This window comes from Rhizoctonia solani, chromosome 12, assembly GCF_016906535.1.
Source record: "Rhizoctonia solani chromosome 12, complete sequence".
Taxonomy (NCBI): domain Eukaryota; kingdom Fungi; phylum Basidiomycota; class Agaricomycetes; order Cantharellales; family Ceratobasidiaceae; genus Rhizoctonia; species Rhizoctonia solani.
This window is the reverse complement of record NC_057381.1, coordinates 1,414,264-1,441,365: the sequence shown is the minus strand read 5'-3', so window position 1 is coordinate 1,441,365 and position 27,102 is coordinate 1,414,264. Positions and strand designations below refer to the sequence as shown.

At 47.7% G+C, this 27,102-nt stretch overlaps 7 protein-coding genes across 7 annotated transcripts; 3 read left to right on the top strand and 4 right to left on the bottom strand.

Moving 5' to 3' along the window:
• Nucleotides 1-1,016: 1,016 nt before the first annotated feature.
• Nucleotides 1,017-1,965, bottom strand: RhiXN_11699 (short chain dehydrogenase; the record flags this gene model as incomplete). The annotated part of the gene is made up of 5 exons (XM_043331514.1): nt 1,017-1,173; nt 1,239-1,369; nt 1,423-1,574; nt 1,632-1,837; nt 1,895-1,965. The coding sequence occupies 5 exons, from the start codon at nt 1,963-1,965 to the stop codon at nt 1,017-1,019; spliced, it is 717 nt and encodes a 238-aa protein (XP_043185024.1).
• A 541-nt stretch (nt 1,966-2,506) lies between these two features.
• Nucleotides 2,507-3,847, top strand: RhiXN_11698 (Integral membrane protein sed5; the record flags this gene model as incomplete). The annotated part of the gene is made up of 7 exons (XM_043331513.1): nt 2,507-2,696; nt 2,759-2,805; nt 2,900-3,109; nt 3,164-3,245; nt 3,296-3,459; nt 3,513-3,764; nt 3,821-3,847. 7 exons carry the CDS (start codon nt 2,507-2,509, stop codon nt 3,845-3,847), a joined length of 972 nt encoding a protein of 323 aa, XP_043185023.1.
• Nucleotides 3,848-5,270: 1,423 nt separating this feature from the next.
• On the top strand, nt 5,271-14,642 carry RhiXN_11697 (ABC transporter; the record flags this gene model as incomplete). Its single annotated transcript, XM_043331512.1, has 30 exons — nt 5,271-5,380; nt 5,439-5,630; nt 5,684-5,741; nt 5,800-6,021; nt 6,078-6,101; nt 6,409-6,484; nt 6,764-6,872; nt 6,927-7,036; nt 7,100-7,115; nt 7,179-7,236; nt 7,289-7,510; nt 7,572-7,620; nt 8,915-9,028; nt 9,084-9,226; nt 9,280-9,308; nt 9,371-9,774; nt 9,826-9,982; nt 10,030-10,155; nt 10,206-10,430; nt 10,495-11,380; nt 11,441-12,511; nt 12,564-12,637; nt 12,783-12,870; nt 12,926-12,979; nt 13,028-13,083; nt 13,153-13,475; nt 13,520-13,797; nt 13,852-13,990; nt 14,046-14,228; nt 14,281-14,642. The coding sequence occupies 30 exons, from the start codon at nt 5,271-5,273 to the stop codon at nt 14,640-14,642; spliced, it is 5,958 nt and encodes a 1,985-aa protein (XP_043185022.1).
• Nucleotides 14,643-15,288: 646 nt separating this feature from the next.
• RhiXN_11696 (uncharacterized protein) lies at nt 15,289-16,057 on the bottom strand (the record flags this gene model as incomplete). Its single annotated transcript, XM_043331511.1, has 5 exons — nt 15,289-15,445; nt 15,499-15,682; nt 15,760-15,802; nt 15,856-15,953; nt 16,015-16,057. 5 exons carry the CDS (start codon nt 16,055-16,057, stop codon nt 15,289-15,291), a joined length of 525 nt encoding a protein of 174 aa, XP_043185021.1.
• A 696-nt stretch (nt 16,058-16,753) lies between these two features.
• RhiXN_11695 (phosphotransferase enzyme family protein) lies at nt 16,754-18,755 on the bottom strand (the record flags this gene model as incomplete). The annotated part of the gene is made up of 5 exons (XM_043331510.1): nt 16,754-17,607; nt 17,677-18,186; nt 18,241-18,345; nt 18,406-18,660; nt 18,713-18,755. The coding sequence occupies 5 exons, from the start codon at nt 18,753-18,755 to the stop codon at nt 16,754-16,756; spliced, it is 1,767 nt and encodes a 588-aa protein (XP_043185020.1).
• A 929-nt stretch (nt 18,756-19,684) lies between these two features.
• Nucleotides 19,685-22,287, bottom strand: RhiXN_11694 (alpha/beta hydrolase family protein; the record flags this gene model as incomplete). Its single annotated transcript, XM_043331509.1, has 15 exons — nt 19,685-19,841; nt 19,898-19,990; nt 20,044-20,058; nt 20,128-20,241; nt 20,299-20,436; nt 20,489-20,598; nt 20,657-20,748; nt 20,807-21,071; nt 21,122-21,272; nt 21,324-21,527; nt 21,582-21,662; nt 21,720-21,817; nt 21,886-21,990; nt 22,052-22,126; nt 22,240-22,287. The coding sequence occupies 15 exons, from the start codon at nt 22,285-22,287 to the stop codon at nt 19,685-19,687; spliced, it is 1,746 nt and encodes a 581-aa protein (XP_043185019.1).
• A 2,109-nt stretch (nt 22,288-24,396) lies between these two features.
• On the top strand, nt 24,397-26,874 carry RhiXN_11693 (alpha/beta hydrolase family protein; the record flags this gene model as incomplete). The annotated part of the gene is made up of 14 exons (XM_043331508.1): nt 24,397-24,444; nt 24,510-24,641; nt 24,697-24,801; nt 24,851-24,948; nt 24,998-25,078; nt 25,142-25,496; nt 25,550-25,805; nt 25,862-25,953; nt 26,004-26,116; nt 26,167-26,304; nt 26,358-26,471; nt 26,525-26,539; nt 26,592-26,684; nt 26,739-26,874. 14 exons carry the CDS (start codon nt 24,397-24,399, stop codon nt 26,872-26,874), a joined length of 1,776 nt encoding a protein of 591 aa, XP_043185018.1.
• Between the last annotated feature and the right edge of the window lie 228 nt (nt 26,875-27,102).

The following is a 27,102-nucleotide window of genomic DNA, read 5'->3' as shown; positions in this document are numbered from 1 at the left end:
CATCTAAAAGTAGCAACATGTACTAAATCATGATGTCAATATTATAATATTATAGCGAAGCAGCAGAGGGCACAATAATGAGTGTCTGATTTCTCCGAGCGAAGAGCGAGTGACGAGGGCGGCTAGAGAGCCGGTTTGAGCTCCATGAGCTAGAAGGCCATGGCCAACAGATCTGAGGGTTATTCTGACGCATACACGAGGGAGGAATCCGTGCAACGAAGCTCTGAATTTGGTTGAAATTATGAACTTCAAGATTTGGACTTTAGTTTCCGCGATCGAGGCAGGTAAAATTGCATTGCCAGATGAGTGCGACGCAGCAAAGCGCCCAGAGGATGTTATTGTGAGGTTTACCGCTGAGTGGTTTATTATGGTGTTTTTACTAAATTGTATGGGATTCATGCAGCTCTCGACTCGGACCTCGCCATTTCAGAGCCATTAAAATTGTCAAATGATTTGGCAGTACGATTACAAGTCGGGAACATTCACACATGAGTTTTCCATGGCATATTGTTTGGATTATGTTGCGGCTTAGGATGAAAAGGTATGGGCAGATGCTATCCTGCAGCTAATAGCTTGAACCTTGGATTATTTTAGTTGAGTGCGAGGAACAAGTCTATATCGCAACCTCAAATTCGAATGTACAGATTTGCGTCTCTGCGATGTTACCCAGAAGTTCCAGTTCTGACAGCTCGCGAGACGCAGACAGAGTGATTCTGTTTGTCATAAACCGTGTGTAAGCATCAGACCTTGAGACATGGTGGTTTGGCAATTACTCCGGCACGTAGTGTATCAAAATTTGATATATCATCCAACCGCGGTAAAAAGTAATACCTTTTACTTCCTCAACTTTCCAAACCTTCTCCACAAAATGAACAAAACTAAACCTCTTGGAAGCCACCTAAATATCTTGAACAACAACGTATGCCCGCCAATTGCCAGAGTCCTCGGCGCTCCCCCTTTTCGTAATGCAGCGTTTACCACGCCTTTCGGAATCATCAGTATATTTATTCTTATTTTTAGATCGGTCCATACGACGAACCTTTAGCATACTCGGCAGTAGGCATACTGGGCCCTGTTTGAGATGATTGAATGCGGGTGATAATGTTTGGGAGATAGTTCTGAAAAAGGGATGTTGAAGGGAGAACGAACGTAGAGTTGTTTGCTATATTTGATCTACAGGGATGAGTAGACGAGTTAGTAGATGAAAAAATCTAGCAAGAATAGAGCGAGAAACGTACTTGACTCCTCCCGTGACAACGAGCATAACTCTGATATCTGGGCTCAATGCTTTTGCTTCCATCTGCAACGTCTCGGTGATAGCATGTGCGGCTGCCTTGGTAGCTGCGTACATTCCCGCCCACGGGGATGCCTGTTCTGATGCTAAATAGCCATACTAAAGTAAGTGACAGGGAGGTTACTCACATTATATCCCATAACGGAGCCGATGGTTATAAATGTGCCTCTCTTTCGTGAGGCCATGTAGGGAAATACCGCCTGTGCGAGTCGTAGTACTCCAAGAACGTTGGTATTTAGCGCCTTTTGTGCATCGTCGATAGAGATATCCAGGATCGGGCCTTTTGGAGACTTGGGTTTAATATGATATGCATTGAGGTGGAGGTGATAGTGCATACCATGGCAAGGGACGCCAGCGTTGGCAACGACAATATCCACCCGTCCGGCTTCCTCGATAATCTGTTCAACTGCCTTATGGACAGAGACATCGGATGTTACATCCATGATCAAGGGACGAATGTGTGGATGGGTGAATGAGGAAATAGTTTCGAGGCGGCGTGCAGAGGCATATACTATGCATCCCTTGGCGGCAAATGTTTCGCAACTGTTTATGATTAGATATAGGTAAAGTATACTGGAAAGAAGCAGGGGTATAACTTACAGTGAGTAGCCGATTCCGCCATGTGAGGAGCCTGTAATGAGGACTACGGGAGAGCTAGGTGGGGCTGCCATGATAGAGTTGATCGTTGTATGGATTCGGTCTCACGCCTGCACGAGACAAACACGCGACAAGTATTTCTTTAAAAAACGAATTTTCACAGATTGGAGAAGCAAGAGGCCGTGTAGCCGGAGAACAGAAGATGGTTTGCGAGACCAGAATAGTATGTTCGGGGCCTTATCAACATTCCTCAGATTGCCAGAGATAGATGACATTTGAGATGCTAAGCGCCAAGTAACGTTAGCGCCCGGCGGTAGAGGCCTCCGAAGCACAGCCAGATCCGGGACACAGTTCTCGGTTCTTGATCTCCACGTCGACGACAGTCAGGCACTCGACCCTGCCCCTGCCTTCAAAATCTTTTTATTTCGTTCGGAAATAGAACTCTTGGCCTTGTCCATTTCGATCTCAACTAGACGATACCAACAATTACATACCTCGGCGATATCGTAATTTGCAGCCCTTTGTTCCCAGCGACCGCAGTCAATTCGACTTTTGTTCAATTAAATACTTTCCTCAACTACCACAACCACCCCTATATCCGATCACTACTTCACTATGCCCGTACAAGACCGCACTATCGAATTCCGCACATGCGTCGAGTCTATTCGAAACCGAACATTGGGTCCTAATCGGTCTCGCCAGGTCACTAAGCCTGGTTCATCCAAGTCCGAGTTTGCGAGGATGGCTGGGTCTATTGGAAAGGATATTGCTTCATGTAGTCTTAAACTCGATAAGCTCGCACAGTGTAAGTGGGAGCTCGGTGTTTTACGTGGGAGCAAGAAGTGCTGACAAGCCCTTTTTTGACAGTGGCAAAGCGGAAAACTCTGTTCGATGACAAGCCCGTTGAAATTAGCGTACGTCCCCCCCCCCCCTTTTTTTCCGAGATTTTTAGTTGGGGCTGACCATTTGTCTTGGGTTCATCTCACCTCAACTGCTCCCCCTCAACAGGAGCTCACATACGTAATTAAACAAGAAATCGCCTCGATTAATAAACAGATCGCGACGCTTCAAGCGTATGTCAAATCTCAGAACCAACAAGGTCGAGGAAAGAACTCGCGAGAAGTGGAAGAACATAATAACAATGTCGTCATGTTGCTCCAAAGCAAATTGGCCAATACTAGTATGAGCTTCAAGGATGTTTTGGAGATTCGCACTCAGGTTGGTCAAACTTTCATCTTGACCATGCGTACGCGAGCTGATCCTTTCTTATAGAACATGAAGGAGTCAAAAGACCGCACAGACAAATTTGTATACTCTGCGTCACAAGCCGCTACCAACGCTCCACCCCCGGCCTGTACGCTCTTTCACCAGTCCTCTTTTACGAAAGCTAACTCATTTGGCTAGCTTCACTACTGTTCGCTGACCCGGCCGAGAGGAGCAAATCAAAAGGCAAAGGCAAAGCTCGTGACACGGATTTGTTGGCACTCGACATTGACCGCTCAGAGCGTGCCGAAGCTGGAGAAATGGGCGGGGATGGATACATGCAGATGCAGCTTGTTGAACGACAGGTACGCTGCCTTTCCACCTTATCGTTGAGCTTACATTAACCCATATCTCTCAGGATAACTATTTGCAAGAACGTTCAACAGCCATCGAATCAATCGAATCCACCATTGCCGAACTCGGCCAGATCTTTACTCAGCTGGCCCAAATGGTTGCAGAACAGCGCGAAACAGTACAGCGCATTGATGCCGACACTGTCGATATTGCAAACAACGTTGCTGGCGCCCAACGAGAACTGCTCAAGTACTACGCGAGCATTTCAAGCAACAGATGGCTGATGTTGAAGGTGTTTTTGGCGTACTCGGTTTTCGTAAGCACTTTATTGCGCCCCGATGACGGTTTGCTGATTGAGTTTGCTCTATTTAGTTCCTCGTGTTTATTCTTGTTTCATAAACCGATCGAATTCTCAACTGTCGTTACTGGACTTTCTTATTCTCTTCACGTTGTGTATGTAATCTTGATTGTAGCTGGTATGGACATGGCTTTTTTGCTCTTCATGAACACGGGTGGTGGTTCCTTCCCGACGGCCGATATTTGTGCCGCTGGGCACTAAGTACGATCTCAAGCCGACTCGATCTGGCCTGCCCTTGCTGGGAGTAACCCTGCTAAGTGATTCTGAGGTTGTGTCAATGACGACATGGGTCGATTTATGGAATTCAAACCCAATCAAGTGCGTATACAAGGACACCGTGCAATTTTAAGTTACGAAGCTTTCCCGGTCAACTATCAGAGCATTATCTCGAGCTTAGCACGAGGCTTGCAATGTTTGCGTTTTCTTCTAGACATCTAAGGCTCAAATTTGGACTCCCCCAAGAAGATGAATTGGACAATGACGCCATGATGTACGGAACTCTGCAAATGCGTTCGAAGTTGTCGGCGGGATCAACACGGACGTGTACCTGAAGTCCAGAGCTCATTGGGCTGAAACTGAATGGTACCTTGGACGTCATATTAAGTGAAATTTGGGGAGGTCCAAAAGGATCGGGAGGGAGAAGAAGAACGAACTGACCTTGTTAGTCCATGTAATCATTAGTCAGCCTGGGACTTGTTTGGAGATTCACCAACCGGTAAGTGCAACTATACAGTACCTTACAGCGGCCCACGCGCATGCATACCTGGTGCGAGATTGAACAGCCTCCATTTTGATGAGCCATTTATCAAACCATCGCTAAAATATTCCAAGCCAATGTTCTCAGACACGCCTTTATCTCCGGTTCCTTGAAAATCCTCTACAATACTTGATGCCCCTCCTCCCAGAACTACAAAGTGCTCATTTTATCGGGATCATGTTTCGTACTTGATCCTTTTATACTATATCTGGCAATAATATTTAAGACAGAGTACTAATAAAGCTTGTGGAGTCACACTTGATTGGGCTGCCATTCTTCGGGCGCGAATTATTTATCAGTGCATAACCCCTAGACCTCGGGTCCCCATACTACGCAGTGGGGCCGACGTCTTTTCACCTCCACTAATTGAGGACCAAATAGCACTTTTCCTTCAGTCCTGTTGCCATTATCGCGATTTATAAGAAAATCTGAGCATGTATGAGCATCCCATCAGCTTGAAACCTCCACACGAATCTCCGAGTTGGCCGAGCTGACCTTGGGTAGTAATGGACCAAAGCTGTTGTTGATTCTTACTAAGGAGACCTGCTTGAGTTGATCTAGGGCTGTCAAGTAGTGGAGGCCAAGAAAGTGGAGACCTTTTACTATACGGCAATTTGTGCCCGAGGTAAGTAAAAAGCAAGGAAAGGTGATGATAAATGTCCAGCACACTCCTCTCAAGTAACTTTCTAACTCTCAACAGCCAAAGCATGCCTTCCCGAATCCTCTTTGTTTATACCTCTGCCGACAAGACTTCCAGTGGGACTCCAACTGGATGGTGGCTCTCCGAAGCCTCACACCCGTATTACTTGCTTCGCGAGTTAGTTTTACTTTTACACATACAACTCTGGTGGACCCCTAACGCATCCTACTTACAGCAAGGCAGAAATTGACTTTGCATCCCCAAAAGGACCCAACCCCCCGGTTGATGAAGGCTCGGTCAAGGCTTCGACCGATGCTGAGAGTGTCAAGTTCTTGGAGGATCCCGAGGTGCAAGGGAAACTTGCAAACGCAAAGAAGCTAGCGGATGTCAATCCACAGGATTACGATGCCGTGCTTTATATTGGAGGGTGAGCCATCTCCAACCCCCAAAAAAGGTGATTATTCAATCTGAGGACCGCAGGCATGGACCGATGTTTGACCTATCCATCGATCCTGTAAACGCCGAGTTGGGAAGCGCTGTAAGTATTTTGTAACTCTATATGAAATAATTTAAGTTGTTTAATTGTCTTCTTACAGTTCTTCCGATCGGGTAAGATTACGGCTGCCGTCTGTCACGGCCCCGGTGCTCTTGTGGGTGTAACGGACGCGTCGGGGAAGAGCATATTCGCAGAACGAAATGTAACCGGTCTCTCCAATGTCGAAGAGGAGCTTATTGGTGCTACCAAAGTGGTTCCGTTCTTGCTTGAAGACCGAATTAAGGAACTTGGCGGGAAGTATTCAGCTACAGAACCGTTTGGCGTAAGTGGCCCATTTTATTACTGGTAAGAGTTGCTTGACCTGACTGTTTTGTATAGAGCAAGGTTGTTGTTGACGGGAATGTGATTACCGGTCAAAATCCGGCCAGTGCATTTGCAGTTGGAGAGGCTATCTTGAAAGCGCTGAACTAGACGGCGTCTCATTTAATGGATACCGGTGTTAATAGTAATATAAACAATATGCATCAATAAATTCTGGTATCAAATCCGTGATAGGTCACCGTTTGTAATAGTTGAATGCGTTGCTACTGTGTACCATTATGGTGGTAGCTATTACAAACTTCATGGCATCAGGCAAACAAAACACCAGATATCTAGATTCTCATAGTAATTTAAGTCTGGAATTTGTCGACTGACCGTCCCATCTCAGTATTTGGCAATTGGCTCTATGCTGAATGACCCAATCGCTATGAATAACCCCGACTCGGATGCGGGCGTACGCTTGCGTGCGCATTCCTCTGACTACTTGGCCTCTATTGATAATCATATCATACTTTCGGCAATTTCAAAACCGCGGCTATAGTACGGTCGCAATCATTTTATTCTCCGTTCACCTTAGACAAATGAAATGAAAGTGGAGGCCTGTGGAGGCTTACATCGATTTACTATATTGTGACGCCTGAAGCGCTATAAAGAGTCTCGAGCAATGCTGGGGATCCGGTCCATTCATTTACCGAGTTTACGCTCACTCGATACCTTAACTATTGATTGACCCCTTCTTGTAGACATGCCTCGCGTCCTCTTTGTCTTTACTTCTGCAAACAAAACTCTGACAGGGTCTCCGACCGGCTGGTGGATGTCCGAAGCTGCTCATCCTTACTACATCCTTCACGGGTTTGTTATTTTTTTATGTCCGCATATACCACCCTAAATCATTCTCTGCCACAGAAAGGTCGATGTCGACTTTGCATCCCCTAAAGGTCCGAATCCCCCTGTTGATGAGGCCTCAACTAGGGAGCCCATTGATGAAGAGAGCGAGGTTCTGGAAAGATCCAGAAGTAAAGGAGAAACTTGCGAGTGCCAGGAAGCTGTCAGATATTGACTCGATGATTATAGTGCAGTTTTTTATGTTGGAGGGTAAGCGCGTTATAGGCAGAGTAAGATAGCTGAGGTAACTTGACTGACAACGATTTGCTTTAGACATGGCCCTATGCTTGATCTAGCAACCGACCTTGACAATATTAAGCTGGCAAATGCCGTGAGTTACCTACCGCATCGAGTCGCTCATTGTTTTTTGACCAATTCAACAGTTCTTTCGGTCTGGAAAGATTACCTCGGCTGTATGTCACGGCCCCGGTGCTCTTGTGGGTGTGACCGACGCATCCGGCAAGAGTATCTTTGCAGGGCGGAACGTAACTGGACTTTCCGATACTGAGGAAGTGATCTTTGACGGGGTTGGACGTATTCCATTCTTGCTCGAAGATAGAATCAAGGAGCTTGGAGGCAGGTATTCAAAAGGGGCAGATTTCACCGTGAGTGGTTCTCCGCTTGCAGTGTGTTAGTTTATCAGCCTAATTTAATCATATGATATAGACGCATGTAGTTGTCGACGGGAACGTTATAACTGGACAGAACCCAACTAGTGCGCTGCGGTTGGGCATGCGATTCTCAAGGCTCTGAATTAGATGTTGCTCTGCTCGATGGTTGTGGATAAACGGAAGTGATATGATCACTATTATAGCGGCGATGTATGTCTTGGTACACGTGGATGAATTGAGTTTTCGTTTATTTTAAGAAATGCGTGGCGGAGATCTTTGATTATCTAGGGATTCGGGAGACGATGTGAGTTCTACTTTCTTCCGGGCCCGCCTGCACAGGGCAATAAGGTTGAGCGGATTTATCCAAAAATTTCAGCGTGTGGGGACAAGAAGCTCGAGGCCAACAAGCGTCCATAACATTGCCTGCGCTACAGGGTCGCTTGATAACGGTACACACATCATATAGCTACTCTCACATAATAATTTATAGGTATTACTGGCGAGTACCTTTGATGGTGCTGTGGTAACATCACATTGCAATGTGAGCTAAGACAGCACTTCCCTGTCTCGTCATGCAATGCACTTTTATCTGTCAGTCGCAGCAATCTCTCCGGATTAAGACTTGAAGAGCCGAGCAGAGTCCTGTTGGCATAATCTATAGCCACGAAATCTGCCGTGGATTCAAATTCAAGAGCTGGAAGCTGATATTTGGGTAGATAAAAACGTAAGTTGAAGTGTGATGTTTGTCAAACAGATGAGCATACCGTAACCAACGCATCGAAATTATATTAATCCTTAGAGGGACGCGAAAGGGGGGCGGACGAAACATCAGGGTTTCGAATTTTCTATTACTGGGTGCTCCTCGCTCATAACAAATTGAGCTCGCTGGCTACCCAGAGGGGTTTGTTGAAAACAAGTTGGTCGATGGCTTTGGTTCCAAGAAACACGTCTCGGTTTGATCGCTTGGTACCCGTCTTGGAGCGTGTCGAGCGCACCGGGCCGTCGGGGATTCTGCAGATTGGGCTGGGCTCTAGCTACAGCTAATTGATGGCAACGTAGGTTCCTGCAGTTGGTTGGGCCTCTGTTTGTACATGTTTACCTCCTGGTGATCACAGGCGCCCGATTTAGCTTACTTCCCTTTATTGGCACCGAGCTGACCCGGGCATAGGCCATCGTGGGTCATCGTGGGAGTGACGCAAAAACGCCTTGAGATACTCAATGTGGTATATATACAATGGGCTGCGGTGGAGCTGTGCCTCGAGTGACGCATGCTGTAGAAAGTGCCAAGTACGGGCGATCGATTCACAAGTTCGATAGACGAAAACCGTGCGTAATTCCACTGATGGATGTGCATTTTGATAACCGGCAGTGCCTAACCTAATTCCTTCTGATTTATAGTCTCGAGGGGTCAGCATTATCTCTCCTCAGGCCGCGATGATGCTCAAGGTGTTTTGGCGTCAGTTCCGCGCTCTGGTCCGGAAGAATTGGATTGTGGTCTCCAATCACTGGTTTGTAAGTATGCCCCCGTCCCCTCACTTGGTCTCTGTTAATCGTGGCAAATTCTTAGCGGAATATTTTAAGATGTTTTTTGTTGCCGATTGGTATGTTATATGGACTACTTCCCCTCTTGGACTGCGATTTGACTGGTGGTCCACAGCGTTCGCAATCTTCTTTGCTTATGCTTCCGAGTTTCTCAACCGTCCTGACAAGGTATGCACCGTTATACTCTACCTGCCATTCATTTTTTCATCCATTTTTAACAGCTTGGCTTTGGATCTGCTGTTGACATACCGTTACTCGGCGATATCTGGACCTCGGACACAATTTACTATGTTGACAACACCGGTTATTCAGACTCACGAGTCCCCGCCCTGATCTCAGCTCTCACACAATATCTAACCTATCCCCGGCTCAACAATCTCGCCTCAAACAACTTGCATCTCCTAATGACGTTCAACGTGCTTGCAAGAGTAATTTTAACATGATTTCAGAATGCTTTGCTGTCATTATCTTCGACTACGTCCCATACAATCCACAGGACCGTAGCCCGCTCTCGTATACGATACGTGCAGATTCCGGGAGAACTAGGGTCGACGTCGAGAATAACAACAGCGACGCCGAGAAGGTTCTGCTCCCTGTTCAATGGGCCGTCGACCGTGCTGGAATGGAACTCATGGGCGTCATGGGCGTCGAGACCCCACGCGAATGGCCGTACACCCAAGAAACCAACGAAGAACAAGCCCTCAAAAGGAGGTTGTGTAAGTAACGTGGTTTATTTCAGCTCTATGAATACTGACATGACCCCATAGCATATGCCGATACCATCGAGGATCTACTTGTCTTTGTCCTGTTTGTTGTATTTTTGGGCATTGTATACCAACTTGCCGGAGCTGTAGTTGACGAACGAGCAAGCAAGCTAGCGAGCTTGATGCATGTTATGGGATGCGGACGCGCGGCCCGTATTGTGTAAGTCGTTTTCGGACGCTGTGGATCCAGTCTAACATTTCGAACAGCTCGTGGCACATTAGCATTTCGATGGTGTACCTTCCCGCATGGATCATCACTGCGGTTATCTGGCAGCGCCGTATCTTCAGCGCAACCAACGTAGGACTTATCATAGCAATTCACATTATTACTGGGTATGAGTGCTCACTATCTATAAATACCGTCTACTGACTTGTTTATGTAGATTATCCCTCTCTTCGTTCTCCTTGCTTGCATCGATGCCATTCCACAAGTCTCCCCAACTTGCGGCCATAGCACTACATTCCTGTCACTCCTCCTTGCCATTATTGCCATGCTGCTTCCTGACTCTCCAACTGCTGCGGGATGTACACCCTCATCTTCCCTCCGGTTTCTACGTATTTGCTATCAAGGCGTCTCTCGTTTCGAGACACGAGAGCAAGGCGCTGTGGTCGGGAGCAACAACGGTTTCCGAGTTGGAGGCGACGAAGGCTTGGTCGATGGTCGTATTCTAGGCGTAGTAATCGGCGTGGCGTGGCGAACATCTTCCTATGGGCTCACATTGCTGGAGTCGTCGAGCGATCGATGTTTGAGCCAGGAGCAGGTGAACGAGACGCCTCAACGACGTCATCTGGATTCTTCGGGTTCTTGCGTAAGCGTAAACCCGCCCAGTCAACCAACGAGGGCGCCGCTCCACCAGTTCTTGCCTCTATGACCAATGGCGCCCATCCCGTCCCAGCGGCAATCACTTTACACAATATCACCAAGACCTTCAAGCCCGCCAAGCGTCGTGCAGAACGTATCACTGCCGTCAAGAATTTGTCCCTGTCTGTCCCTTCGCGTGGGATCTTTGTCCTACTCGGTGCAAATGGAAGCGGCAAATCCACTACACTGGGAATGGTCGCTGGCCTCGAGAAGCCTGATTCCGGATGGATTGAGTTCAACGACCAAACTGAGGCACAGGTTGACGAAAAGGGAAAAGGCTTGGAGAAGGGAGACGAAACTGACCTTGAGAAAGCTACCTCCTCAAGCGGTGGTCGCAAGGCCTCGCTCGGCCTGGTCCCTCAGAAGAATGTTCTTTTCCCCGAACTTACCTGTCAGCAGACCCTTCGTTTGTGGCGAGACCTCAAGGCTGCACGCTTTCCTGACGAGGCTAATAACGATAGTGGCATCGACGAGTTGATCAAATCGTGTTCGCTCGAAGGCAAGACTCATGCGCGTGCTTCCACGCTTTCTGGTGGCCAAAAGCGTAGACTGCAACTCGCGGCTGGGCTGATTGGAGGTAGCAAGATTGTGCTTGTCGATGAGGCTACTAGCGGAGTCGATCCTCTTAGTCGTAGGGCGATTTGGAGAGCGTTGAGAGATGTTAGGAACGACCGTTGCGTTGTGTTTACTACCCATGTGAGTGAAACTTTAATACACCGGGGGAGCGGACGCTTATCTTTGTTGTTGTTGTAATAGTTCCTCGACGAAGCCGATCTACTTGCAGATGATATTGCGATCCTGGCCGCTCCCGGAAAATTACTCGCGCAAGGATCTCCTGTATCGTTGAAATCACGTCTTGGAGAAGGATACGTTGTCACTGTCTCCACCGATGCTTCGCCCGAATCAGTTCTCGATGTCATTCGTACCCGAGCTCCTCATGCAGCTCAAGATCCCTCTGACCAAGGCGCATATATTTTACATACCAAGAGCGCAAGCGTAGTTGGACAAGTTCTCGACGCCCTCGAATCCAAGAAGAAAGAGCTCGGTATTGACGGTTACGACGTACGCGGTACAAGTATGGAAGCCATCTTCCTAGGACTCATGGGCACAACCGACACCGAGGAAGTCATCGAACACGACGAACTGGCTGCCGTTCAAAGTAAAGACGGTGCAAACCCTGAGCTCGGACGTCGACTCTCCCGAACCGGATTGTATCCTTCTGATGCTGCCCCACTCCCTCTGTCCGATGGGCGCAAGACATCTCCATTACGACAAGCTCTTACTGGATTCCACAAACGCTGTTTGATTCTTCGCCGTTCCTGGCTCACTTATGCACTGATGGTTATCATTGCTCTCGCTGGTGCTTGTGTTCCCCTTATTTTCCTCAAGGATCGATCGGATACTTGCAGCTTCGAGCAGGATATGGAATTTGTCCAACCCTTATATATCCCTTCTGAAGTCTCGAGTTTGCCTTCGGGAGCTGGGGCCATGCTGAATGCGTACAGACCGCTTATTGCACCTCCCGGCTTGTTAGATACACTGGGCAGCCAAGCCGAATCCATCCCTCAAACTCAGATACAGACCTCAGAATTCGAGAGCACTCTGAGACAGAACTATCGGAACCTCTCCCTCGGTGGCCTTGCTGTGTCCTCTGGCGTCGCAACCGTGGCATGGGAGGCTTCGTCGGGATCCAAAGCAGGGATGGCGTTACTCAACCTCGCAAATAATGTTCTTGTTCATCAGTCTTTGGGATCTGGCGCGGATGGCACTGGTGGACGAATTATGGCCGCATTTCAGAATTTGCCAGGGGCGTGGGTGGCCGGTACTGTGAGTTTTCGATGTTTGAAGTTGGGGACAAAAACTTATCTTTTTGTGATAGGGCGCTGCGCTCAAATGGGAAGGTTTCTTCGGTGCCTCGATGGGGCTCTGGCCAGCATTCTTTGTTCTCTACGTGTCGGCCGAACGCCGCTCTTCTGTCAAGCCATGCAGCTTTCCAACGGGATGACTCCCGCTGGCCTGTGGCTGGGTCATTTGTTATTGACTTCCCTGGGTCGTGGTTATCTCCACTATTGTAACGATCATCTTCGACTGTGACCAGCCAATTCTACGCCCTTGGCGTACTGTGGGTTGTGATGGTTCTCTATGGTGTAGCAGGAGCCTTGTTTGCCTATGTGATTCGACTTTTGGTGAGTGCTTGAACGGATTTCAAGCGTGCAGTGACACTGATCGAATACAGTGAAGTCGCCCCTGGCTGCGTTTGCAGTAGCCGGTGGATACAACGTTATCATCTCTGTGGTATGTGCTGTGGGCGTTCCCATGAACAAGGGCTGACGGGACGATTAGCTATACACAGCAGCATACATGCTTACTCTACATATTCTCCTGCTCTCAATCGGAGCGTAACCTTCAGATCGTTCGTAAGTAACTTTATCTCGGTATCATAGACACCGTCTCACGACCAAATATAGATTACACAATAGCCTTGTTTCTCCTGTCGTTAGTCTCGTTCGCGCGGGTTTTGTCTCGGTCAACCTGTTCTCTATCCTCTGTGATGGATTCGGTAATTATAGCCCGAGCTCCCCTGGAAGTATGAGCAAATTTGGTGGGCCCATTGTTTACCTCATCGGCTGGATCCTATTCCTCTTTGGGTTGCTCATGTGGATCGAGTACGGCAAACCCATCCCCAAGCAACTCCGATTCAAGCGCAAGGCCCTCAATGATCACCAAGACATTGAAGATTCGCCTCGCGGAAACGCATCATTTGTCAACGAAGTCAGGGAGAGCCGAACGCGTTCAACATCGGACGATGCATTACGGGTGCTCAATGTTTCCAAGGTCTTCCCCGGCCGATTTACCGCCGTCGACGACGTCTCTTTGGAGTCGATAATGAAACCTTTGCTATGCTTGGACCCAATGGAGCCGGAAAAACAACGACATTTAATATCATTCGAGGAGACATTCGTCCAACCAAGGGGGACGTGCGGATCAATGGCGTGTCTATTGTGGATGAGCCAGCGGCCGCTCGCGTATCTCTGGGTGTCACACCTCAGTTCTCTGCAGCAGATTCACAGTTGACGGTCAGGGAACACATGATGATCTACGGGAGCATCAAGGTACATCGATATCCGCGAGTTTTCTTGGCTTGAGGCTAACGGATGTCTTTATAGGGACTTCACGGGGAAGAGTTGAAGCGAAATGTCGATATGTTGATCGAGGCGGCGACATTGAGTCAGTACGGAGATCGTCTGGCCAGTAAGCTTAGTGGCGGCAATGCTCGGAAGCTTAGCCTTGCGTTGGCTCTCATCGGTGAGTACAAACCGCTAATTTTATTTATGGCAAATATTTACAACGTAACTCTTAGGAAACCCTCGTGTGCTGCTCATTGACGAATATTCGACCGGTATTGACGCCGCGACCAAACGTGCGATGTGGAAAACTCTCCGCCGCGTCAGTGCTGGAAAGGCTGTGGTTATCACAACGCATTCGATGGAGGAAGCATCGGCGCTCGCATCAAAAGTTGGAATCTTATCCGGGCGTATGTTAGGTGTGTCGAGCTTTATGACCGCTCCCTCCAATTCCTGACAAGTATTTTCTAGCTGTTGGAACAATGCAATCTCTTGTCTCGCATTTCCCAACCTACGAGGTTCATTTCACCGCAAGGACTCCAGCGGAAGCCGCTCGTGCCCAAGAGCTAATGACACGCTTCCCGGGTGCGAAACAAGCTGATGACGTTGCGACCCGTTACGAAGTCCCGATTGGTCAGACATCACTTGCCGATTTATTCAGGACACTTAGTGGCGGAACGGACAAGAATGACGACAGTATTCAAGAGCCAGATGCAGATCTAGAGTACACGGTAGAACGGCTGGGATTAGAGAGCGTTTTCCTCAAGGTCATTCGTGAGCACGAGCGTACTAAGCCCCAGCCTGAGAAGCGTTCTGGGTGGAAGTGGTGGTAAATTTTTGGTTGTATGGGTACTGTATGCGAATGTACGATTAGGTTCTCACGATTATTAGGCTTTTCTGTATGTATTTTGAGTGAATTGATTTCTTGGCTGTCTTAAGCTTGGGGGCCGGGTGTTGAAATACAGGCGTACTAACCTGGCCCAGGTTACTTGCGTCGTGGAGTCTCGAATATCTTATCAAAACTTCCGATAGTGTGTGTAGAGCTGTTTGATCTGACTCACTAGCGACACTGATGTAAGTCTGGTAAGAGCCAGGGTAATAGTATCATGTTATCTGTCCTGTAAGATACTCTAAATACAACAGCATCGTTTCATCCACCGGCGACCGACCCATGGACCATCGAGTGATGATCGCGATGTAGCCTTCCTTATTTCGCTTTGTTTCTGATATCAGCACCACGCTGGTACATACACAATGTCTGAAACTGCTCGGTGATCGATTCTACTAGCGCCAATGGCGTCTTTTAATAACAATCAAAATTTATAACTCTTAATACTAATCGAGATCCTAGGCCTAGGAGTTTAATATTGCGACTTTTGGTTTAATTATTAAATTACTAATATCATGTCATTATAGTCGTTACAGCTCAGATCGTCTAATGATACAAGTTACGTGAGACGAGAAAATCCACTAGTGCACCTATCGTGTCACCGGTAGTGAAACAGGCGCTTTGCGGGGTGGTGTAAGAATAGGTGAGCCGCCTATTCCTCCGAGCCCGATAGGCAAAGTAGGGCCACCAATTGCTGGTGCATTCGCTGCCACAGCATAGGCAAAGTTGACCAAGTTGGCTTCCGAGCTGCGTAAAATAGTCTCACTTCTGTCAATTGGAAGGGAACTAGTGGTGCTTACTCCAATTCATATCTTTGGATCTGATCGTAGGCAGAGTTGAAATTGAACTCGTTTAATTCATCACGACGATCATCCCAACGTATATTGGTATCACGATCAAGATCATAAGCCCAGTCATGCCACTTTCGGATAAAAGTATCGAGCGCAAAATAAGCCAGTTGCTCCCGTTGTTGTGTTTTGTTGCCTAGTTGAATGAATTAAGTATCCAAGTTGAAACGTAACTTGAATGAAGCTACTTGCTCTTGAATGCGGCGATCACACCGCCAAGTATTGACGCCGCTGCTCCAAGTATTACAGTTGGAACCTGCGCAAAATATTAGTTAGATTGTCCAACCAAGGCTCTTTCCCTATACTGACCCCTGCCCCCCAATGCGTTGCGCTTATCGCGGAGATGATGGCCCCATTTATGATCTGGAGTATCACCAATGTTTGAAGAGTATACTCCAGGATTTTAGCTATACATCAACAGTTGGAACGCCGGATCATACATGTCTAATAGACTCGTCGACTGCCTACCTTGCCTGCGGTGCGACTCTCGATGTTTTTCCGCCGCTAGCATGGTCAATTTAATTTGATCGGGGGACTAGTATATAGGTCATGTGAGTTTTGAGATTTTTTCAGTGTTAGCATGCAGTTAGGAGGACTTGCAGGTTCAAGAAGGGCCGTACGCTCAGGATCGTCTGAGTTATGCCTCCCAGCATTCCATGTAATAGACCAAAATCCTTTCATGAGTAGTAAACTGCTGAGAGCCCACAGATATTAGACCAAGCAAGAAGCAGGGTAGTCGTACGAGGCGGAAAGAGCACCCAGCAGAACATCAACCTATATAGGAGGTGTTGCGCATTTTATTTGTGTATGCTGTGGACCTTCTTCACGTGATCATATACCTAGTTGGGGACCCTCAGGGCCAACCTGTTTTGTACATCGCTGCAGAAGAGCCAGGTTTCTTGGCTTGGTAGGCGGAAGGTGCTCACTCTTGGCCTAAAGATAAGCTCTCCTGATGGATTCTATTCTGGGATTATTGAGTGGCTTCGATGGATTCTTTCTAATCTCGACATCGCTACGAGTGCGAAATGCAAGACTAACCCGTATTCGTCCAAGAACAATTCAATCAAATGAATGAAGCCCAATCCCCCTTGAGCTCTTGTATAGCTTATAGCGCAACTCGACTTGAATTCAAAACCACCCTTTCGATTATAATTTAACCATAAATAACCTTTAGCGCATACATGCCACGGATACTCCAGTGCTGCCGCTATGTAACAAACCAAGAAGGGGCTCCATCGGTAATGGGATACGGGCCGCCAGCGGCCATCTCATCCCAATCTTCCATCCGCTGCTGATTCAAGGTATGGATATCCTCATAGTCTTCGGAAGATACCCAACCATCGCCCTCGATACCCAGCTCCTTGTATAGTCGCGACACTTTATCGTGGTAAACTTGGATCCGGTCTTGGTTATCACTATCTATAAAAGAGCCCGTCGACTCCTCGACTCCCGCAGCGATAGCCAGAACTGACAAGTGTTGGCGAAATGGGCCTAGGCCTAGATCCCAAGTACGGCTTGCCTCATCAATCGCAGACCGGAGGCGCGTATCACGAACCCATTGCTGTGCATTCAAACTCCTAGGCTCCACCCCTGAGCAGTAGTAAAGATGTCGGAGGGCGAGTCGATGTTGATGTCTGAGATAGATCTTTTCGTGCCAAGGTAGAGAGTCAAAATCGTCAGGGAGCCGAGCATTGTTATGGAGCTTGATGCGTGGGTCTCCATGGTATTGGGCAAAGATGGCGAATGTAGCTTGTTGAAACACTGGTCCGACAGAAGTGCTTTGCCAATCAATCAGCTGGATTGAGGGTGGCGAAGATTTATCGACCATGATGTTTCTTGCATGTAAATCCTTGTGCCATAAGACATTGGCCTGTAAATCAGGAAGAACCTCAAGTTGAGACGATAGAGAAACAAGCTTCTCCAGGAGTTGTTGGTGAGCCTTTGGATCGAGGTCTTCCGGACTTCGGGGTGGAACTTGGACTTTATGTTGCCGTGCGTGGCTCGAGAGCCAGGCTTGATGAATTCGTACAATGCCTTCGATGTATGACTTGACATCTGGCCCTATGAATGCGTATTTAGATGCAACTTAATCCGCCTGACCACAAGAGCACCATAAGACATTTGACTTACATGGTCCATGATGAACTTGCAACTCGGCTCTAGCGCCCCTCCACAGCGCCCATTCGGTCGATGGGCCAATTCGGAATCTATCAGCGCCTTCGTGGGGGCCTGATCCATCCCGATACAACGGGCGCTGGCGAAGAGCGGGCTCGACATCTTCCACATAATAAATGCTTCCAATTTGGGAGAACTGGTAACTGGCAAACTGGGACTCGGCGCGCAACACATAATCAATCACTGCTTTCGCATCCATTTCGCTCATCGAATCCCAGCGTTTCCGCAGTTCACTCCCCGAGCCTGGGCGCATGAGTATGAACTCGGTACCGACGGGTGTCGAATCGGCGCGGGCGCTATAGGCGAGTACTTCTGGGACGGGAATTTTAAGAACGGTGCGCACATAGTCCATTGTGGCAACTTCGCTTGCCGTCGTGTAGAATGGAGGGATAAGTTTGGTCGGTATTTTGGCTATTATTTCGCGGTTATTGTCGAATTTAAGGCGGAAGATTTTGTTATATGAACCTAAATATTTTTATCAGAGTGAAGTCACCTTTGGACAAATCTCGAGTCCAATACCTTCATGGGTTTTGGTAATGGAAGTACAATATGATGCGCCTATGGCTGCTGCGGCAATTTGTTGAAGAGCGTCTACGTTGAACCGCACATATCTCAGAGCCAACTCTTTGTAAGGAATTTGAGCTTAGCGAGCGTGTTCTCAACTCTGAAATCCAAAGAACTTACGCTTATCTTCATTATACAACCACCTCCCTGAAGTATACTCAAAGAATTCCTCGCATTGAGCCAAGCTCAAAACACATTTTGCTCGTAGAGACCGGTACTGCCAAAGAATCAGGGGAACGATAACCGCAAGCAAAAGCACAAAGAGATTAGGCAAGTCGTCTACCATATACCCTAACAGAATTATTTTCGAAAAGATAGTGTGAACGAGTGTGGAATACAAGGAAAACTTATAGGTCGAGGCAACGGCGTCGGAGGCTGCACCAAATGGTGAAAGATAAGTCACAACGTCTTTGTGGTTGCCGGCTACCGGTCTCCGGATCCGTCTTAGCCGACGCAACTCGACCTTCCATATTTGGAACCGCCCGGAGCGGATGCATTCAATTAATTTGGTCAAGGTTAACTTTTGTATTTCGCACTGGGGTTATAGCACCCGATGATATGAGGAGTTTCATTGCGAAAATTCACGGTTTAAATTGAACTATTCTTCTCCACAAATACCACAACACGAGTCCCTTTGGCAACCACTTGAATATCGTGAACATTCTAGTCTGTGCTTTGTAAGTAAACTCCCGCGGGAGACCTCCTTTTCTTAGTGTAGCCTGTATAACCGCATTGGCAAATGTAGCCGTGGGCATAGACGCACCGGGTTGTTGAGGGACTCGTAGGCGCGAAGCTACACTGGAGAGGTAAGCTTATATAACAAAATTTCGAGAAGCTGGAAGGTCGAGTTCTCCGCAATATCGGATCTGAGAAAGTGTATCTGGATTGCAGCGGTTGCATTGTTTGAGGGTGAGTTAGGCATGTAGGAATATTCATCATTGCTCTCTACAGCTGGAAGGCGATATATGTCATAATATCATGGGAGCGCTGATCTCGCGTTTCAAGTCATATCAGGAATATATAGATCGGGTAACGGACCAAAATGACAATAAGCCATAGTTTTGATAGATTTATGCACGAGTGTATATATACGTAGTGTCTACTATATAAATAACCAAATCTCAGTCGCAGCTATTCGAGAGAGTTCTATGGAAAAGATCCTGCGAGTAAATTATTATTATATCGATATCAATATTCCGCATGAGTTATAGGTAGAGATTTGCCCTCGGAGTATTGACATGGTCCCGCTATATTAAAGCATTCCTCCTATTGACTGCATAGTTGCATAGCTTAGAGAATAACAAGAGAACTGAATTAATTTAATGTAAAAGTTACGAGCAATGAGTTCAAGGTTCATTCACCTAATAGTACAAATAAATAAACAAGGCCGCCATCCTTTTCACGTCGTTGAAGCGGTGGCAGCATCAAGTCCGGAAAACTGCGTCTTGGTTCTTGCATCCCTAAGCCTGGATATAGCCCCCAATAGATCTTCATCCCTTTTACTCAAAGATCGTCTCTCTTCGGTCTTGTTGACGTTGGGATAGATGTATCCCGGTCTAGTTGTAGTGAAAAATTAATGAATTGAAGTCGTACGGCCCAGTTGATCGCTTACTCTGGGGTACAATAGGTTCCATTATTAGGAACCTTCCCGCTCACGAAGTAATCGCGGATATTCCGTGCGGTACATAATGAAGGGTGAGCGATCCTGTTCGCTCGGATTATTGTCACAGTACGATAGGTCAAGATAACAATACTTACGAGCAATGTCCATAACTATCGTCATGGAACAAATGAGATAAATTCAGTCTACGTTAAGTGTGATCAATTGTAATAAATATTCACCCTTGCTGAACCAGGAGCGTGGCCGATTCATTCCCAAATGCACGACTCATCTTGACAGCCGATGGGAGTGGGGTAACCGGATCTGCATCCAAGCTCACAAACAGAATAGGGAACCTATATATAGGATATAGTTGAGTATATGCGCCTCTGAACTACTTTGATCGTGCGCACCTTGTTTTCTTTAGTCCATCTTTCACACTCCAAGGGCCCGTATAACGCTCCCGCGCGCGGAAAGACCATTCGCGACAACCGCCTACGGTGAGAGCCCACTGTTCCCCTGCTGGACTGATCCGTCCTAACTCGCGAATACTACCACAGGCAATTAGAAAAATATGCTACCATCTTGATCTAGGTTACTCACTAATTGCTATATCTATCATTGGTAATGTTGAGGTATGAAGAGTCCCCACATAAAACAGGATACAATGATTCTGAAGTGCCATAGGATTGCATGGAACGATTATAGATGTTCTGGGCCGAAATAATAGTAAGTTTTAGGTTATGATTGTACCTTGAATATGAAACATACCTCACTATACGACCTGGGTATGATTTGCGAGAAACCACCATAAAGAGCATTATATGCGTTAGCACCATTACCACGTTCAACCTGGACCAGCACTATTAAATTTATCAGTTGAGTGATATTGTACGCATACAACAGAGAGTGGTCGCTTACCGTCTGCCAGAGTCCTCCAAGAAGTGGGATCGTATAGCACAGAGAGAATCAAGTACTGAATATCAGACGCCTTCAGGAACCCGGATCCTGCCGCTCTTGAATCGGCAATGATTAACGGTTCTTGGGCGAGTTTTGAGTACAATGAGTCTAAGCGCTTTCGGAGGGTTTCTACTGTTTGGGTTTCGTTTGTTCCAATAGGCGGCACAGCCATAGTACAAAAGTTTGGTCCGGCCTCGATGCAAGTTGACAGAAAACCGGTCAGGGTCTAACACAATGGTATCAGAAAAACCGCATGTCAATTCTGAATATAAAAACCTTGTTGGTATTCTGCATGCCATCTCGGCCCCATTGTAAGATATCGTTGAAGTACGATTCCGAGTCGGAAACCCCATCCAATACCATTCGTTTGACGAGATTGGGCTTGATAGCAGCAAAAATAGCCCCAAGGATAGTTCCGTATGAATAACTGATAGCGGTGTTAGTCTTGTTGGGAGGCTTACAAGCTTTTAACTCTTACCCCCAGAAATTTAATCCGTCCTCACCGAGTGCTTCTGTAATCGCAGCCATGTCCCTCGCGACAGCAACAGTTCCAACTGATTCGAGCACATTCTGATTCCCATTTCTTTCACAGGCGTCATCGTGCCCGGCCTGAAGAGCGCTAAGTCGTCTTATATGCTCGCGCTGAGTGGTATTGTCTAGTGGCGGAAAGGGTGCGCCCTGCCTTTAGACCACCAATATATGAGTATGTAAATATTAGATAGGGTAGAGCCCTCACAGTCTCAGTTGATATTCCCGAAGTAAGAATTTGGTTTCAACATTGAAGCAGGCAGTTGAAGGGCCTGTCAAGTTGACACCACTATCGATAGTAGTAAATACTGATTTGCCGGCTCCCACAAGGTACCGTACGACTTACCGAGGATCAAATCCAATTATGTCGTACCTTCCTTCAACAATGGTACTCAACTCTTCGCCCCCGGAAGCAACGAATGCACTGCCTGACCCGCCAGGCCCCTGATATGGGTAACAAGACCGCTAGTTCAACACAACGTTTTTGCACACATGTTTGGGCGAATGCTCACCCCTGGGTTAGTCAGAATTGTACCCAAACGTTGGTCCGCGGGAACCTTGGCTGGCAACTTGCGCAGGAATATTGATACCGTGGAGTTATTGTTAGGGTTCGAGTACTGCAGTGAAGTAGGCAGTTAGAAATATTTTGTCGTGCATAATGCTTGGCAGAATGCTTACGTCCATAGGAGTTTCAAAAAACGCACATTGAGTTGTGGGACTGTCGGGACAATCGAACCAAGAAATATTCGATGACTGTCGTACATTATGAGCTGGGAATGCCCGTATGTAGGGGGTTATGCATGCAAGCTTTGTGAAATGGTGGTAAATTGAGGGATGCGGCAAGGGTATAGATATTAGTTACTCACCAGGAGGATATTTGACCATAGAGTCCACTTCGATTTCAATGTAGACATGGCTTCCGGCCGAGCAAGGGGTAGGAGCAGCAAGGCGAATGGTCCAAGCAATACTGATCAGAAATAGTGCTTATTTATACCAGCACGTTTCTGACTCCTCGTGGAGAGTCTAAGTCTCACACGATGGCCCAGCGTTTTCGGGGATCAGGCCTGGTTGAGTCGCCAAGCCACGCGTCATCGTCATTGCGCTGAACTCACCGGATGCCGTACCTCACTCGGCATCATCGGAAAATGCTGGATACCAAAGGATACCATACTAGATGTAGTATGCCATCGTCATGATAAGCGATGCCATATATTAAGTTGTAGAAAGCGCCGCAACAAGCTTTCGGGCTCATGACGTCTTCATTAAGCGCCGACGGACACTCGGTCCTATCATGATCATGTTCCAAATGTCCATTTGAAACTGCCGAGCGCGCTCAGCTCAAGGCCTACCACCATTGCAATGTTTTATTCTCTGATTTGAGAAAAACGCATGAACATGGTGATTCATGAATGCCAGTGGGCACTCAGAATAAGAACTCGGCTTAGACCTTATTCTTTAAGCAGCATCAGAATACATAGAAGGATTGACTGCGTCGGAGCATGCACTTGGACAGCTTTGAAGTTACAGGGACTTATCAAATTTTCTTGGTAATTTTCGACTCCCAGGGCCCGAATTGGATATCTCGTCTCATAGACTCAAGCTTAAAAAGATGGATATGAGTCAATGCTGTACACCCAACGACAAATCTATCCCCAGCTTCACCAGACTTATTAGATTTCATTCAGAGTGAATACTTTATCTTTAGTGCTTGTCGTTCAACTTGCTCGTGAGCTGCTTTATAGTTTATACCTCGTCTCTGGGTCGTCTCATCATGCACTGCCGCAGGCATTTGACGTGATCTTGCACACCATGATCGCAAGAGCTCTGAGGGCCGACAAACGTGCACCTGGCTTTCGGCTACGAGATTAATTTCGAAAGCATTCCATCCGTCATTTCGTAAATATGACTGTTATAGGACTCGTGCACCTACACACATATGTATTGTTCCCACACGAAGTAACCGAATATATACGCGTCTTTCATAGCCCCCTGTGTCCCACCGTGCTACGCTAGGCTATTGAGCATCATGTCCTATGTTTGCGCAACAAGTTGACCCGTGTTTTCTTACGTTTCTAGAGGCCCGCTTCGTACTTCATTGAAGCCCGGGACAAGTGGGCATGAAGCTGAAGTGACGGATTAGGGTTGCCAGTCAACGGTTCTTATACCATACAACAGTTGCAACCATCCACGACGAACCTCCTGAGCTACGAGCAGCTTTGGGTGAGAACAGGACTCCATCATCTTCAGACATGGCCACATGCGACAAGACCTCGACCATATGAGCATGCCGCAGCCACATAGCCCATTCCCGCGGCAGAGGCAATCCTGTTGACCCCGTGTGCTGTAAGATCCTTGCCGACGCAGCAGACGCAGCAGCTTGTTGCATACATCGGCATTGCTACCCACTCACAGCTTTAACGCGCCTTTCGAGTGGCGAGCTCTACTCCCAATTGTTTCATGGGTTTGAATACGGATGCTAAATCGTCAGAGTGGTTGTATCCAGAATGGCACACAACGAAAGGAAGCAATGTGTGACTGGTGCCCTAACTTAGTCATAAATCTTTCGGCTATGTTGTGCACCTAGATTGGAGGGAAGGTGAGGCCATCACATTCAGCGGCAAAAGCCATTTCATAGACACATGTACAGGCATGACGTTAATCAGGTACACATATTGCCAATCGGCAGAATTGGGAATGATTATATCACCGTGGACCCACGAGATACACGCTGCAGCCATCACTCGACACTGCGGAAGTGTTTCCTCGGACTTCATATAACTCCACTTATGGAAAGAGTACGAGTACATGGGAATTTTTATGTTAAACTCCACGGCGAGGCCTATGACCGTCGATCAAGCGACCCTCGCGGTGCTAAAGTAACGCCCAGCTCCACAGCCAACAACACCTTGCAATTGACTATTACCTACGCCAAGCAAACGGCGAGGACAGAGGCAGCGGGAAACGCGAACATATAAAAACAACATGCTAGGCTTCAGACTTCGTATCAAACCAAGCTTTGTACTATGTGGAACCAGCTCACTATCGCAAGCGCTGCCCTATGGGGACTAACCGTCAGTTTATACTCTTTCAGTCCTACATCCCCCAGCCATTCATCTGACGTCTTTCCGTCTTTCAGATACCCGCTGTCAAGGCGACCTACACGCCTTCTGTTCACTCGCGACAGAGCTCTAACGCGAGCACTATCTCATGGTCTGCATGTCCTGATAGCAGCAACACGCAGTGCGCGATCTTTGACGTTCCTATGGACGTATGTCCTGTCCTTTTCCGTTTGCGTACGTTCTAACCCAGCTTGTTGAATGCAGTACACGAATCCGGAGAACGGCAAGACGGTGTCGATATTCATGCGCAAGTATGCTGCCACGGCTCCGGAAGACCAGCGACTGGGATCGATTCTGGTTAATCCAGGCGTACGTTCCATGTCCATCACTTTTTTCCACACACTAACCATCTCACCAGGGCCCCGGAGGGTCGGGGACGGCCTCTGTCGCAGTCCAAGGAGAAGATCTAAGCACAATGGTTGACGGCAGATACGATATCATCGGCTTCGACCCTAGGTACGCTCATTATAACTCCGGCGATAGTTGTACTAAACATCCATCGCAGAGGTGTAAACCTCACCGGACCACCCACAGCCTGCTATGATACCGAATACAAGTTCGCTCAGAGGATGTATCAATTCACTGCGTAAGTCAAGTAGCCAGGCATGAATAGTGTGTACTTGTTTTACTCAAAGCCGTGCTATGATAGACAAGGAGCACCGTTCCCGCACATCGGCGGTGCAGGCGAGATCGCCCATGTCGCAAAACTCTCCGCCATCCAGTCTAGCCATCCAAAAGCATGCACTGAGAACGGAAACCATGACATGCTTACGAACTCGGGGACTGTCGCCGTCGCGAAAGACATGGAGAGGATCGTCCAGGCTCTAGGCGAGGATGGCTTAAACTTCCTTGGGTATTCCTATGGGTCTATTCTAGGTGCTACGTTCGCTGCCATGCGACCACATCTCGTGAAGCGCATGGTGCTGGACGGGGTCTCAGATGCAGAGGCATACTACAACGATGTCCTTGAGTGGGGGAGGACAAGCATACAAGATACTCACAAGGTTTGCTCAGTCTGACGATAGCCCCTCGAGCCATGTCTGACATAGACTCGCAGACGATCGCAGGCTTTGTGTCTACCTGCATTGAAGCTGGACCGACAGAATGCGCGCTGGCTGCAAGGAAGGACAACAAGACCGAGACAGTGGAAGGTCTGACGAAGCGGATCGACGCGCTGTACACGAAGCTGGGAAAGGAGCCGCTGGTTGTTGGGGACTCGGTGACTGGGCCTGGTATCATACAAGCCAACATAGTACAGTCTACGGTATTTGCCTTTGCGTATTTCCCCGTACTTTGGAAGCAGCTAGCCGCAGGTGGGTACCACACAATATGGTAGGATGACGACGGTTGGGTTAATACTTCAAGCTAGGGTTGGCCCTTTTAGAGCAAGGGGATGGGCGCGATTTTTATCCCGCACTTAATAGCTTTATTTATGGGGTTGTACCGGAGCCTTACACACAGGTCGAGCTTTTACTTCCATCGTTTGTACGCGAAGCTTACCATTTGTTCAGAACATATTCAACCGCTCGATGCAAAGGTTAGAAGGAACCAGGGAGACACAGTATCCGGTGCTGTGTGGGGACTCTCCACGAGTAAACATTACAGTCGAAGAGTACACCGACTAGTATGTTTCTAGATTAGGCTTACTGTGCCCTGGCTTACAAAGATTTGTAGCTTTCGTGAAATGGGAAAGAACAACTCCACAGGTGAGCCATTGGCTCTCATAGTAGGGGGGTGCCGCGACTGGCCGTTCCGCGCAACCGAGAGATATACGGGCCCGTGGTCTGTTGAGAAGGGACTCAATAAGACGAGGTACAGCATGCATTTTTTCCTTCTCTGGCGCGCATATACCTATGTTTTTGCAGATTCCCGATCTTGCTTGTTAGCATGGATGCAGACCCTGTGACACCACTGCCATCGGCACTAAAGATGAACCGGGCATTTGGGAGCGAGTCTAGCACTTTATTGATTCAACACGGGTAAGCCCTCTTAGCGATCTACGCTGTTGAGTAGTTTTTGATGTAGTTAAAAGGTTCGGACATCCCTCGTAAGTGGAATTTGAATAACAAAGAGATCCCAACTGGAGGCTTGATTTCTAGGTATTCGCACCCGTCTCTCTGCACGGTCAAAAACGTTCACGACTACTTTGTCAACGGCATCGTACCCAAGAACGGAACTCGCTGCACGTCCGAGTAAGTATCATATACTTGCTTCTTCCCTTTTACTGAGACCCGACTGCAACCCAGGCCGGGGTATATCTATCCAACGAACAGCACGCGGTCGAAGCGCTCAGCGCTGAGCAAGCGAGATGCCAAGCTACTGGAAGCTGTGGAGAGGCTGGGGCTGAGGCGTGCTGGCTCTGGAATGATACCTGGTATCTGAAGGAAGTGCTGGCAGGGTGAATCAAGTGACCTACAAGTCAAGCCTCCAAGCAAGTAGTATGATAGTATGTGGTTGTAATATATCTCAGCCCAATATAAACACCTCGGCTGCAAATCTGCATATTCAATACATCGCATACAATTTATCTCCAAATAATAGACACATGGACGGTAAAAACAACAGTCGATTCGGGGGTTAACACAGCCCCTCATAGAATTGTAATGTATA